Source organism: Sorex fumeus, unplaced genomic scaffold, assembly GCF_029834395.1.
Source record: "Sorex fumeus unplaced genomic scaffold, SorFum_2.1 ptg000044l, whole genome shotgun sequence".
Classification (NCBI taxonomy): Eukaryota; Metazoa; Chordata; class Mammalia; order Eulipotyphla; family Soricidae; genus Sorex; species Sorex fumeus.
In genome coordinates this window covers 20,349,009-20,363,459 of record NW_026606101.1, presented here as the reverse complement: position 1 = coordinate 20,363,459, position 14,451 = coordinate 20,349,009, and the positions used below count along the sequence as shown (strand labels likewise).

Below are 14,451 nucleotides of genomic sequence, written 5' to 3'. Positions count from 1 at the left end.
CCCGGCTCAGCCGGGCCAGCTGCATGCAAGGCAAACACCCTACCACTGTGCTATCGCTCCAGCACTTCTGGTCTGAGAGATAGCACAGCAGCTGGGGCTTTTGCCTTGCACAGGCCAACCTGGGTTTGATTCCCCGCTATCCCATATAGTCCCCTGAGCACAACCAGTGACTCCTGAGTGCAGAGTCAGGGACAACCCTTGAGCATCATTGGGTGCGGGCCAGAAACAAAGAAAGAAAGTCACAGCTTCCTGATTCTGAATTTCTTGGAGCTCCATCTGGCCCCCACTTTGCTCCAAGCCCCCAGAGCCTGCAGCGGAAAAGGTCTTTTTTCCCCCCAACTTCCACCAGCCCATTTGTCAGTGATGAGCTGGTCACAGCACAAGACTTAATAGCACCTGTGCCTCAGCCACGTCTCGAAATGTTCGTGACCTCCCATCACTTCACAGCTATCGCAAATGTCACGGAGTAAAAATCTTTTAAATTCAACTCATTACCAACTCAAGTTCTGGTGCAGACCACTTTTGAAGGCCAGTTAGGCAAGGGACAACCTTTGATGCAAGAAAAAAACAAATCACAGGGGCTGGAGCTGGAGCCATAGCACAGCGGGTAGGGCGTTTGCCTTGCTTGCGGCTGACCCAGGTTCAATTCCCAGCATCCCACATGGTCCCCTGAGCACCGCCAGGAGTAATTCCTGAGTGCATGAGCCAGGAGTAACCCCCATGCATCGCTGGGTGTGACCCAAAAAGAAATAAAAGGAAAAACAAATCACAGAAAATGTGGGTTTATTCCGGTGCTAGCAACCCAAGAAAATGTAGACTTATGACCAAAACACTTTACTGGGCTGGAGAGACAGGACAGTGGGAGGGGTTCCATCCCTGTCACCCCGAGAACCTCCAGGAGTAATCCCTAAGCACAGAGCCAGGAGGAAGCCCTGAGGGCCCTCAAACAAAACAACACACAAATCTTATTTTCAGGTCGGGGCTGGAGTTTAGATAGGTGTGTCTGGGAAAGCGAGGGGGAAGGAGTCCTAGGCAGGGTGGGGTTCCACATCAGTGTTTAGCGGATCCTTGAAGGTTGAGGAGTCCTGCTCCTTGAACAAAAATCACACGATCGGAGAGATAGTACAGCCTGTATCTCTATGTAACTGGCATCCCATGTGGCCCCCTGAGCACTGCCAGGAGTGATCCCTGAGTGCAGAGCCAGGAGAGAGCCCTGGGCACTGCCAGTGGGCTGCAAAACCAAAACTAAAGGAGGGGGAACTGCCCACTGAGCTGCAAGAGGGTGGAAGCCCAGGCTCTGCTGCCCGGGTGTGGGGTCGGCTGACTAAGCAGTCCCCTGCCACCTCACCCAAATCAGCACTCATCGGCACTTCCTGGCTGGGCCACATGGCGGGCTTGCGGGCTCACTGACCTCCCTAGAGAGCACCGCAGAGCCAGCCCTCAGCACTGTGCCCCCTGGCGGGCGGCCTGCCTCTGCCCCACCCCCACCATCTGAGGACATTGGTACCCCCAAACCTGGAAACACCGGCCCACCACAGTCCTTCTGGGCACTCATGTAGGAGGTGGAATGCGAGGCAGAGGGGGCACAAGCAGCTGGTCTTGGGTTGCTGGCCTTTGGGTGAAGATGACCTCTGACAATCAAAGGCTGGTAGGCCAAAAAGAGGGGGGCTGAGGTGTTTTTTTGGGGGGGTTCACACCTGGCAATGCACAGGAGTTACTCCTGGCTCTGCACTCAGTAATTACCCCTGGCCATGCTCAGGGGACCATATGGGATGCTGGGAATTGAACCTGGGTTGGCTGCGTGCAAGGCAAACACCCTACCTGCTGTGTTACTGCTCTAGCCCAATGAAATTCTTTTCTTTTTCTTTTTGGGTCACACATAGCAATGATCAGGGTTCAATCCTGGATCTGCACTCATGAATTACGCCTGGCAGTGTTCAGGGGACCATATGGGATGCTGGGAATTGGACCCAGTTGGCCGCATGCAAGACAAAAGTCTACCCGCGGTGCTATCCCTCCAGCCCCAGTATGTGACATACTTGATGTCAGCCTGTGATTTAAAATGAGTAGCCTTCTGAAGAGTCCCTGATAAGCTGTTGTCTCCCCCATCTGTCCCATGACTACCTTTATCTGCCTTTGTCCCAAAGCCTTGAGGAAAAATGCTTAAGCTCAATGTATATAAATGCTGTTGAATTTACAATAAAGCAGCTTTCGGCCTAATATACTCTAATCCTGCTGTCTGTCTTCCTTGCAGTCTCGCACCCTCTCCCTGTTACCCACATTAACTAGCCCTGCGGACAGGACAGTGAAGCTTTGCCTGGGCACCAGCCTCTGCGCTTCTCAGAGTAGCTGTGACCTCGGGCAAGGCCCACCTGTGCCAGGGTTTACCTACTTTGAGCGCTAACCCCACAGCTGCTCCCACCTGGGTCTGAGGAGACTCAGAGGGGACTCAGGGGCAAGCGTTGGATCAAGGCTCGGCTCTGAATGGGATGAAAATGATCCTCCTGGGTTCACTCAGGAAGCGACTCTCTGGAAAAATCTCTTCAGCTCTTACCAAGAAAGATGGGATCGACAACATGATAGTGCTATTAATCAACATCACAGCTCTGTAGGCATCATGCTAAAGCTTTCCAAGGTTACTCTTTGAGTCCTGTCAACCCTCAGGGCTTCCAGAATCTTCTTTACTTTACAACTGGAGCCTGGAAAACTCAGAGGGCCCTACCATAAAATTTCAAGCAACAAAGGCCAGGTTCAAATGGTCCTTAAGCGGGTACTCTAGAAATGCCTAAACGCTCAGAAGTAGTGGAGGGGGGTGGGTAGCAGGGAAGGGTCAGAGAAATAGCTCAGTGGGAAGGGCACTTGCCTTGCATGCAGTGTGGGGAGAGCCACCAGGTGACCCCCTTCTGCCTGTGTCCCTCTCTGACTCCAGCTCGTCCCTGCAGTTCCTGTCTCATCCAGCCATCACACCGCCACCGGTGACAGCTCCTCCCCCACGCGCCCCCCCACACACACACACCGGCAGGCCCACGTGTGTCCCCAGACGCCTGATTCACCGCTGACAAATCAGGGACCTGGTGGCCCTGGGCTCCTGGGGAGCTGCTGGGGAGGGGGGCCCAGGCACCTTGCAGGCATAAATAGGCAGCGGCCCAGGCAGTGAGCAGTGGAACCCGTCCGCACCACCATGGCCCTACCCGCCTGTGCCCTAGGCCTGCTGGCGCTCACCACCCTCACCTCCGCCTGCTACTTCCAGAACTGCCCGCGGGGCGGCAAGAGGTCCATCTCCGACCTGGAGCTGAGACAGGTACAGCCCCCCACTGGGAAAGTGGGGAATGGGGGAGCAGAAGGGCTCAAAGGGCCGAGCTCGGGAGCAGGAGGGTTGTCGGGGCAGGCCAAGGGCATGTCCTGCTGCCTGGCCACTGTCCTTACGGGTGTGAGTTCCCGGGAAGAGATGGTAACTGGACCAGGGATAACGGGGGCCCCCAGGAACCTCTTCCACCTGACTTCTCTTCCAAAGCCTCTCTCCCTTCCCACGGAGTCTTATCCTACTCTCCATCTCTTAGCTGTCCCCCATCTCTTAGCTCTGTCTCTCCAGTGACCAATGCTGAGTTCAGTGGGCTCCACCAAACACCCACAAGGACAGTCCTGTAGGGTGCCCGGCCCAATTTCCCCCTCTGTATGCCCAGTTCAGTCCCCGTGCCCCCAATTTTCCAAAGAGCAAGCAATGGGGACTGGGTCAGCTCTGGGCGCCAAGGAAAACCAAGGCTTGGGGTGTCCCCCTTCCTTCTGCTCACTGCACCACCGCCCTCTCTGGGGGAGCCCGGGCCCCTCCAGGGCACCTTAGGGCTCAGATCCTGCGTGCTGGGTAACCAGAGGCCTGAATTGGGGTGGAGGGAGGCCTGGCAGTTTCCAGGGGCGACCTGAGACGGGTGTTGCTAGAAATCCGGCTGACAGAAACAGGGCTGGAGAGGAAGCCAGCCAGAGGAGCACACACACAGAGGGGAGATGGGGGCGCCTTGCTGTGGCAGAGGGAGACCCAGGCCCCTGGCACCCCTGGAACACCAAAGGAGCGAGTCTCAGCCCCGTGCTCAGGACCGACCCAACGTTCCGCGCCCGCCCCACCGTCCCCGGCCCGCCCGGCGCGCCCTCACCCTGCCCTCCTCGCAGTGCCTGCCCTGCGGCCCCGGCGGCAAGGGCCGCTGCTTCGGGCCCAGCATCTGCTGCGGGGACGAGCTGGGCTGCTTCGTGGGCACGGCCGAGGCGCTGCGCTGCCAGGAGGAGTCTTTCCTGCCGTCCCCCTGCCAGTCGGGCCAGAAGCCGTGCGGGAGCGGGGGCCGCTGCGCCGCCGCCGGCATCTGCTGCAACGAAGGTGCGGGGCGCGGGGGGCGGGATGTGGGGTGGGGTGGGGGCGCGCGGGGCGGGAGTGGCTGGCCGCGGCCTCGGGCACGTGCGCACCCTGGCCCCCGCCTCCTCGCGCCCCACGCTCGCCACCTGCCCCCCGCAGAGAGCTGCGTGACGACGCCCGAGTGCGGGGAGGACGCGGACCCCCAGCGCCGCGCGCGCCCCGCCGAGAGGAGCAACGCGACTGGGCTGGACGGGCCGGCCGGGGCGCTGCTGCTGCGCCTGGTACAGCTGGTGGCGCCCCGCCAGCCCGCGCTGCCCGGAGACTACTGAGCCGGCACCGCCCGCGACACCAGGAACCCCAGAACCCCAGAACCCACTGCCCCAATAAACCTTTCCAATGCACTGTCTGTGTCTGCCTCTGATTGGGGGGTGGGGAGGAAAGAGAAGGGGGACAGGGGACGCGCACCTCGGCCTCCACCCCCAGCTCGGTCAGGTCTGGGGAAGTCCTTCGGGCGCTGGACACTACCCCGCCCTGGACTGCACCCTTCAGTCAGCGCCTGTCTCTTGCTCAGTGCTCAGGGACCAATGCTGGCTGGGCTCTGGAGACCCTATGGCAGCGGGAAGAGTCAGTGTCAGCCGGGTCCCCCCCTGGCTCAGCCACAGTCACACGCGGATGGGTCCAGCCACCACTTCACGTCCCCGACCCTGCTAGTGCACAGTATGATTCAGTCTGCGGGTGTGGGAGGGCAGAGTCCTGAAGCGACATGATAGGGGCAATTATCAAGGTCATCAAGCAGACGGGGTGGGGCGAGGCAGGCTCTGGGCATCAGCCTGGGTGCTTTAGCGGGACAGCAAGGCCCTGATGTCCTGGTGCAGAGTCAGAGACCCCCACATCTGTCAGGAGTGTCTGCCCATGCCAAGGCACCCCCCAGAGCCCTTCCTCTCTCTTCTTTCCTCCACGCAGTCTCCTGCCCGCCTGGGGGCGCTCTGGCTGCTCACCTCTCCCCACCAGGGGAAAGGACTTTTATTCATGGGCTGGTCTCCCTCAATGCACAAAGCTCAGCCTGATGCATCTTTCCTTCAAACAGCTGGAAAATTTCTTTTTAAGGGGTCTCAAGCTGTGCCCTGGGAGTGACACTTGGCCCTCTGGGTGGGTGGGTCGAGGCTGAATCCTAAAGGTGTGACCTGCCTGGGTCTTGCCGTGCTGGGGCTGCCGAGGTCACCCCAGTGATGCTATGGGTCTCCAGGGCTGGCCCTGGTGGTGTTGTGGCCTGGCAAGATGCTGGAGTTCAATCCAAGCCCGACACTGTCTACCCAGCCCCTTAATGAGAATTGCTTTTTTTTTTTTTGTGGGGGGAAGGGTGGTTGAGGGCACTCAGCGGTGCTCAGGGCTTGTTCCTGGCTCTGCATCAGGAATGAGTTCAGAGGACCATGTGGGATGCCGGCGATGGAACCTGGTTGGGCCAGACAAGGTGGGCCAAACTCTGACAGGTACTCTGTCTCCAGCCCCACAACGGGAAATTCTTGGTCAGCATCTCCGGAGCCTTGGAGGCTGACTCAGCGCCTTCCTTTTCAGAGGAAATGCTGCTGTGTGACGCTGAGGGTCACAGTCAGGGCCTCCCACAGATGAGACAGGCAGGGCCTTAACCTGTGCTTCCCCAGCATCTGCTGGGAACTAGGGTGTGGTACTCTCCCACTTTTCCAAGACCATTTGGCTGCTTCAGCTCCTTTGCCATTTTCTGTGGGTTTTAAAGCAGCGTCATGATTTCTGCGCCATAATTCCTTCTGGGTGTTTGACCTCAATATGTTGAATCTAGAGATTAATTCAGGGGCAAGTGACCTGTCAGCTATGATGGGTCTTCTATACTTTGTCTTTTTTTAAGGCACAAAAGAGAAGTTTTGATCCTCTTGCCTTTTCTTTCTTTCTTTCTTTCTTTCTTTCTTTCTTTCTTTTGCAACCCCGGTGATGCTCAGGCATTACTCCTAGCTCTGCACTCAGGAATTACTCCTGGTGGTGCTTAGGGAACCATATGACATGCTTGGGATCGAACCCAGGCTGTGTGCAAGGTAAATGCAGTCCCTGCTATACTATCACTCCAGCCGTCTATCTTTTATTTTCCTTCTCATAAAGAATGGCTCCCGATGTCATTTTCTTATATTTATTCAAAGTAGATGTATCCATCAGGTGACTTTATGGTGTGGATGTCACACTGTATAGACTTCTCTGTTCAGTTGCTAATTAGAACATTGTTATTATCATTTGTGGTTTTTTGGCCACACCGTGATGCGTACTCCTGACTCTGTCCTAGCCAGGCTCAGAGGACCCTGTGGGGTGCTGGGGATTGAACCCAGGACAGTTCCATAAAAGGAAATCACCTATCTGCTTTCTTATCCCTTTGGTCCTGTTATTATTTTGTAATAGTTTTCCTTCCCTCTGTGTCATGACTAAGACTCATAAGATTCATAACCGTTATGAAATAATGAATAAATAGGGCACATATTCTAGCTGCTTTATTTTCCAACTCCTTCCAAAGAACCCTTGCTTTGGGTGTGGGGACAAGGACAAAAAACCCTTTGAGTTACACCAAGAGGCACTCAGGGCTTACTCCTGACTGTTCAAGGACCACTCTCGGTGGGGTTCAGGGCCTATGGGGGCCAGAAATGAACCCTACTCCTCCCTGTACAATCTCTCTGGCTGCATCTTTTTTTTTTTTTTTGCTTTTTGGGTCACACCTGGCGATGCACAGGGGTTACTCCTGGCTCCGCACTCAGGAATTATTCCTGGCGGTGCTCAGGGAACCATATGGGATGCTGGGAATTAAACCCGGGTCAGCCGCATGCAAGGCAAACGCCCTACCCGCTGTGCTATCTCTCCAGCCAGGCTGCATCCCTTTGGAGGTTTCAAGGGGTCGTTCCAGGGAGGACCCTGGTCAAGGACTGAGGAGGAAGAATAATGGGTGAGACCAGAGACAAAGCAGGGCATAAGGTTGCCTTGCCTGTGGCTGATCCTGAGTCAGTCCCGGGAAATGCATGGTCCCTGAGCACTGAGGGAGAAATCCCTGAGCACAGAGCCAAAAATAGCCCCTGAGCACCAGTGGATGGGGTGGCTCAAACCTTCCCCCACAAACAGAATAAAGAATGAGGGGCCAAGAAGAGAGGCCAAGAGGTGGAGCGCACACCTAGCACGTGTGACATCCTGTGTTTAATCCTGGACACTGCCTGGTCCCAACTGCACGGCTGGGTGTGGCCCCAGTGAGCCCTGAGCACTGGCCTACTAGGTCCACACTGCTAGGCAGATCCTGGAGCACTGCCAGGGAGTTCTCCCAGTCCCTCCCCACCCCGAGGACAGCTGCAGTTGGGGTGGTCCCCACAGAAAAGGAACAAGAATTCGGACATGATTCAGCATAAAGCCTGAACTTTATATGTATGAGATCTTGGTCTTACCCCTGACATGAGAAAGAAAGTAAAAACAAAGAAACAAACAAACAAACAAAAAAAACAGAATGAAGTCTGCAGCTTTGGTCCCTGGCTGATCACTGATGGAAACACACTTCAGCCTCCCGCCCTGGGACCCGAGAGCAAGAGTGGGCAGAGAGAGGATGAGGTGACGGGACTCTGGATGCCACCCCGAGGTGGGGAAACTCAGGCTGACACCTTCTGCTGAGTAGAAGCCAGAGGGGTGGAAGCAAAGGGCTCTCTGGAGACAGAGGGAGTTCAGGGGTGGTCTGCAGGGGCCAAGCACAGCTCTCTGTCCCGGCGTGGTCCTCCACCTTAGGACCCCAAGATCAGGCTGCGTCTGTGTACGTGGTCACAGTGGATCTGAACAAGACCGGCTCTGTGTTCGCCTCACTCCCGAGTCCACCCTCCCCTCCAGACACCCCTAGAATGAACATGAGAGGGTTGGTTCTCCCAGCCTCTGTGAGAGCCCTTGTTGTGGTCTGTAATGGCCACGCGGCCTTTCACGAGTCTTATCTCTCTTCATCTGGCTTAGTGATGTGGGGACACTTGGGCACAACTCCCCCATCCCACCAGGGTCTTCTGAGACTGGGCAGGTGGACAGATGGACTTCAGACAGGGCCAGAGACAGGGCTCAAAGGACTGACCGCGGGCTCTGCGCATGGACTCCTGGCTTTAATCCCGGTACCACATCCTCCCGTGACCACTGAGCTCAGAGGGAGTGACCTCTGGGCACTGCTGGGTGTGGTCCCCAAAGGAAACAAAACAAAATGAAAATCAGACAGATTAGTAGGAGACCCAGACTAAACTTGGGACCAGAGAGATAGTACGGCAGGTAGGGCACTGGCCTTGAACGGTGTCCCATAGGGTTCCATGCCAGAAGTGACCTCTGATGCAGAGCCAGGAGTGCGCTCTGGGCACCGCCAAGTATTATTGGGGATGTTTAGTCTGGGAAGTCAATCCAGAACCCCGACATGCAAGGCATGTCGCTGCTGTCCAGTCTGCTGTGGCCCCAGCCCTCAGTGTCACCCCTGGGGAGCAGACCCAGGCACTTTTCTGGGCACTTTCCTGCTCCGAGCTGTCCCTTGCGAGAATTCCAAGGCAAAACCAGGCGCGACCTTCCAGTTTCCAACCCCCTTCCCTCCTCTCCCATTTCAGATACAAAAGACGCCAGTCAGCTGGAGCGGGGAGATACGGGACTTTATTAGCATCATCTCATCTCGGGGTGCTAGGGCAGAGGGTCAGCGCTGCGAGAAGGCGGCTTCGGGGTCGCAGGCGGGATCCATCCTGCAGCCGTCTGGAAGGGGAGAAGCTGGGTCAGGGGCGGCCGGGGTGGCTGGGGTACCCTCCCGCTACCCTTAGCATCCGGACCCGCCGCGGGCGCCCCACCCCCGGCTCACCCGGGCTGCAGCAGAGGCCGGCGGCGGCGCAGCGACCCCCGCTCCCGCACGGCTTCTGGCCCGACTGGCAGGGGGACGGCAGGAAAGACTCCTCCTGGCAGCGCAGCGCCTCGGCCGTGCCCACGAAGCAGCCCAGCTCGTCCCCGCAGCAGATGCTGGGCCCGAAGCAGCGGCCCTTGCCGCCGGGGCCGCAGGGCAGGCACTGCGGGGAGGGCAGGGTAAGGACCCGCCGGGTGGGCCCGGGGAGCGTAGGGGGTTGGGTGGGGAGGCGGGGCGAGGGGTTGGGGTTGGGGGCCAGGTCCCGGGGGCGCCCTTGGGTCGGGGCCGGGGTCCCGGCGGGCTCCCTGGGCTCACCTTGCGCACGTCGAGGTCCCGCGCGGCGCGCTTGCCCCCTAGCGGGCAGTTCTGGATGTAGCAGGCCGAGGAGAGCGCCAGCAGGCCCAGCAGGCAGCAGGCGACGCGCGGGGCCAGCATGGTTGGAGGGCGTCGGGTCGGGCTCTGCCACCCGCTCCGCAGCCCGGGCCTTTTATGCCCGTGGGTCCGCGCGGGTGGGGGAGCGTCTAAGAAGGCGACTTGTATGGCTGGTCACAGCAGGTCGCGGCGGGTCAGGCTCCGTGCGCCCAGTGTCTTACCAGCTCATTTGCAGGGTCAAGGTCAGCTCGTGGCTAAAGGGGTGAGCGCGGTGGAGCGCCGCCTTGCAGGGGAGGAAGTCCGCGGGGAGGGGTGGTGGTGGCTGGAGTCCCGAAGTATCTTCACACCGAGGAATATGCGATCGGACAAAGAATAACCAGCGTGGTGATGAAGATCGGCAGGGCAGATACCGCCTGTATTTGGGGGTGGGGAGAAGGGGTTCTCCATCTGCTTCTGTCCCCCTCGACCTGCCACCTCTGTTAAGAAGGTCACTTTTCTTTTTCTTTTCTTTTTTTTTTTTTTGCGTGACACCCAGCGATGCACAGGGGTTACTCTTGGCTCTGCACTTAGGTATTACTCCTTGCGGTGCTCAGGGAACCGTATGGGATGCTGGGAATCGAACCCGGGTCGGCCGCGTGCAAGACAAACGCCCTACCCACTGAGCTATTGCTCCAGCCCCCAAGAAGGTCACTACTGGGCTCGAGAGATAGCACAGCAGCTGGAGCTTCTGCCTTGTGCTGGCCAACCTGGGTTTGATCCCCCGCTACCCCACATAATCCCCTGAGCACAACCAGTGACTCCTGAGTGCAGAGCCAGGGACAACCCTTGAGCATCATTGGGTGCGGGCCAGAAACAAAGAAAGAAAGTCACAGCTTCCTGATTCTGAATTTATTGGAGCTCTGTCTGGCCCCCACTTTGCTTCAAGCCCCAAGAGCCTGCAGCAGAAAAGGTCTTTCTTTTCCCCAACTTTCACCGGCCCATCCGTCAGTGATGAGGCGGTCACAGCACAAGACTTAATAGCACTTAATAGACGTGTGCCTCTGCCACGTCTTGAAATGTTCGTGACCTCCCATCACTTCACAGCTATCGCAAATGTCACGGATTAAAAATCTTTTAAATTCGACTCATTACCAACTCAAGTTTTGGTGCTGACCACTTTTGAAGGCCAGTTAGGCAAGGGACAACTTTTGATGCAAGAAAAAAACAAATCACAGGGGCTGGAGCTGGAGCGATAGCACAGCGGGTAGGGTGTTTGCCTTGCACGCAACCAACATGGCCGACCCAGGTTCGATTCCCAGCATCCCACATGGTCCCCTGAGCACCGCCAGGAGTAATTTCTGAGTGCATGAGCCAGGAGTAACCCCTGTGCATCGCCGGGTGTGACCCAAAAAGAAATAAAAGAAAAAACAAATCACAGAAAAGGTGGGTTTATTCCGGTGCTAGCAACCCAAGAAAATGGTAGACTTATGACCAAAACATTTTACTGGGCTGGAGAGACAGGACAGTGGGAGGGGTTCCATCCCTGTCACCCCGAAAACCTCCAGGAGTAATCCCTAAGCAGAGCTAGGAGGAAGCCCTGAGGGCCCTCAAACAAAACAAAACAAAAATCTTATTCTCATGTTGGGGCTGGAGTTTAGGTAGGTGTATCTGGGAAAGCGAGGGGGAAGGAGTCCTAGGCAGGGTGGGGTTCCACATCAGTGGTGAGCAGGTCCTTGAAGGATGAGGAGTCCCGCTCCTTGAAAAAAAAATCACACGATTGGAGAGATAGTACAGCCTGTATCCCTATGTAACTGGCATTCCATGTTGTCCCCTGAGCACTGCCAGGAGTGATCCCTGAGTGCAGAGCCAGGAGAGAGCCCTGGGCACTGCCAGTGGGCTACAAAACCAAAACTAAAGGAGGGGGAACTGCCCACTGAACTGCAAGAGGGCGGAAGCCCAGGCCTGGTTGCCCAGGGGCAGCTCACCTGCACCTTTTCCATGGGGCCCTTGCTGGTGCCCAGCCGCTGAGCCATTTGAGCTTTCCACATCCCTGTGGGGTTCAGCCGGGGCCTGTCAACAGCTTCCTCTCCACCCCTTCCCTGCCCCCGCCCCGTCCCTAGTGAGATAAGTTGTATGATGATGTGGGGCTCCCTGGGGAGATTGACTTACAGTTGCAGGGGAGAGTACAGACTCGGGGATGTCCCTCAGACCCTCCATCCCTCCATCCCACCATCCCTCAGTCCCTCCATCCCTCCATCCCTTAGACTTCCTATCCCTCATTTCCTCTATCTCTCCATCCCTCAGTCTCTCTATGCCTCCGTCTCGGTCTCTCCATCCCTATCCCTCAGTCCCTCTGTCCCTCCGTCTGTCTCTCCATTCCTATCCCTCATTCCCTCTGTCCCTCAGTCCCTCCATCCCCCCGTCCCACCATCCCTCCATCTCCATCTCTCCACCCCTATCCCTCAGTCCTTCCATCCCTCCATCCCTCCATCCCTTAGACTCTATCCCTCAGTCCCTCCATCTCCCCATCCGTTAAGTCTCTCCATCCCACCATCCCTCTGTCTCCCTGTCCCCCCATCCTTCAGACACCCAGTGCTGCCTGGGGGAGAGGAGGGCAGGGAGGGGTGCAGGCTGGTCCTGCTGCTCTGGTGAGCCATGGGCACCGGGTGTGGGACAGGCTGACCGAGCAGCCCCCTGCCACCTCACCCAAGTCAGCTCACTCATTGGCGTTTCCTGGCTGGGCTGCATGGCGGGCCTGTGGGCACATTGACCTCCCTAGAGAGCACGGCAGAGCCAGTCCTCAGCATTGTGCCCCCCGGCTGGCTGGCCTGCCTCTGCCCCGCCCCCGCCATCTGAGAACACTGGTACCCCCAAATCTGGAAACACCGGCCCACCACAGTCCCTGCTCTCAGGGTGGGGACCTTCTGGACACTCATGGAGGAGGCGGAAGTGCCAGGCAGAGAGGGGGCACAAGAAGCTGGTCTTGGGGTGCTGGCCTCTGGGTGAAGATGACCTCGACAATTGATGGGTGATGAGGCCAGAACGGGGGTCTGGGGTGGTTTTTTTGGGGGGTCACACCTGGCTATGCACAGGGGTTACTCCTGGATCTGTACTCAGGAATTAACCCTGGTCGTGCTCAGGGGACCATATGGGATGCTGGGAATCGAACCCAGGTCTGCAAGGCAAGGCAAACACCCTAACCGCTGTTTTATCACTCCAGCCCTTGGGTTATTTATTTTCTCTGACTGTAGAGTAACAGATGGCCTGGAATCTAGCTGCTTAAAGCCACACCCACTCATCCCCCTCCATCTCTGTGGTGGGGAGTCAGGGGGCTCCCAGGGTCCTAGGGCTCCCCATTCACTGTAGAGCACTGAGGCGCTGGGCCAGAGTCACTGCCTGCTACTTGAGAGGGCCTGGCAGAGGCGGCTTCCTTCACACCCCCAGCGGAGTCTGGAGTTCGATGCTTCAAGTCTTGGAGACGAATCTCTTTGGGGAGGGTTGGGTCACACAGTGTGCAGCCTCTCCTCCTGGCTCTGTGCTCCGGAACACTTCTGGCAGGGGGTCGGGGGGAACATTGGGGGATGCCGGGATTGAGCCTGGCTCAGTCACATGGAAAGCGAGCACTTCCATCCAGGTTCTCCAGCCCCATACAGAGGTTTTATCCCAAGCCGGGGAGGAGCAGAGCTGTTGTGGATTGGGCTGGGGGCACCAACGGGACACGGAGATGTGTCCTGAAGGACAGCTCAGCATGGACTATGAGGACAGAATGCCCACTGCCGTCTAGAGGAGACATGGCCCTGTCATTTGCCCAGGGGTCCAAGCCAGGGCCTCATGTATGCCAGGCACGTGCCCTACTGCCACGCTGCCTCCCTGCCCCCCAGGCCCTCATTGAAGGCTCAGTCCTGGGGGCATGTGTAGGGAAGCAGGGACAGAGCAGAGGAGTGAGACTGAAGCTCTGTGGGGTGGGAGAAGATGAGCATGGAGTGAAGACAGGATCTGGGGGCCAGAGGGAGAGTATGGGTCTAAGGCACTTGCCTTGAATGTAGCTTGAGTCTGGATATCACACAGTCCCTTGAGTACTGTTGGGAGTAAGCCCTGAGCACAGAGACAGCAACCCCCAGCACCACTGGGGGTGAGCCCAACTCTTCATCCCACTCCTCCATCCCCCCCGTCCCCTGCCAAGAAACAAAGTTTCAAGAGAAGTCATGAAACCAATCTGCTGAAAAACTCAGGTGTGCGGATTTTGTGACTGAAATCTCCAACTTTCACAGAGTTGGCACGGGCTACCTTCCCCCATCTCCCTGTACTTCTGGAAGCCCAGGCAGCCATGCCCATGAACCACCTTGGCGTCATGTAAGTTCATTCACCAGCCATGAATCAGAGACTCATAAATAAACCTCGAGAGAGATCAACAAGTACCAGAAGACTCTCCTGGAACGCAAGGCTGAGTCATCTGGGGCTCAGGACCCACCCAGAGCCCTGGCATCCCAAAACTCCACACTTGACAGTCGCAGCTCTGCTCCCTGCTGGACCCCACTGCTTGGGATGAGCCTCACTCAGAAATCAATCTGTGGGAAAACTCTGGTGTGAGTTCACAAGGTGTGGGGGTGTGATGTTTGCATTCGGTGGTCGAGAGCCGCCTCCCCATCCTACCCAGGCCTCCCCAGCAGAGGAATAAAGAGAGGAGGGACCACAGACTGATGTTCAAAATGGTCCATTTAATGCAGAGCTGTTAGCATACTTAAAGAACATGTTGAGGGGTTCGAGGTACAGGATTGCACATAGGTGTGATTGCTCATTCACAGAGGTAAAGCGTTTTGGTGGAGGCAATTCTCTTGGGGGCAGTTAACACAAGGAGATGCTC

General features: G+C 57.3%; 2 protein-coding genes across 2 annotated transcripts; one reads left to right on the top strand and one right to left on the bottom strand.

Moving 5' to 3' along the window:
* Window positions 1-3,175: 3,175 nt before the first annotated feature.
* On the top strand, window positions 3,176-4,731 carry LOC130030502 (vasopressin-neurophysin 2). Its single transcript, XM_056121815.1, has 3 exons — window positions 3,176-3,301; window positions 4,165-4,366; window positions 4,502-4,731. Exons 1-3 carry the CDS (start codon window positions 3,182-3,184, stop codon window positions 4,669-4,671), a joined length of 492 nt encoding a protein of 163 aa, XP_055977790.1. The 5' UTR covers window positions 3,176-3,181; the 3' UTR covers window positions 4,672-4,731.
* A 4,251-nt stretch (window positions 4,732-8,982) lies between these two features.
* On the bottom strand, window positions 8,983-9,671 carry LOC130030068 (oxytocin-neurophysin 1-like). The gene is made up of 3 exons (XM_056121205.1): window positions 9,552-9,671; window positions 9,198-9,399; window positions 8,983-9,094 (listed from the first exon to the last, which is right to left on the bottom strand). The coding sequence occupies exons 1-3, from the start codon at window positions 9,669-9,671 to the stop codon at window positions 9,039-9,041; spliced, it is 378 nt and encodes a 125-aa protein (XP_055977180.1). The 3' UTR covers window positions 8,983-9,038.
* Window positions 9,672-14,451: the final 4,780 nt, after the last annotated feature.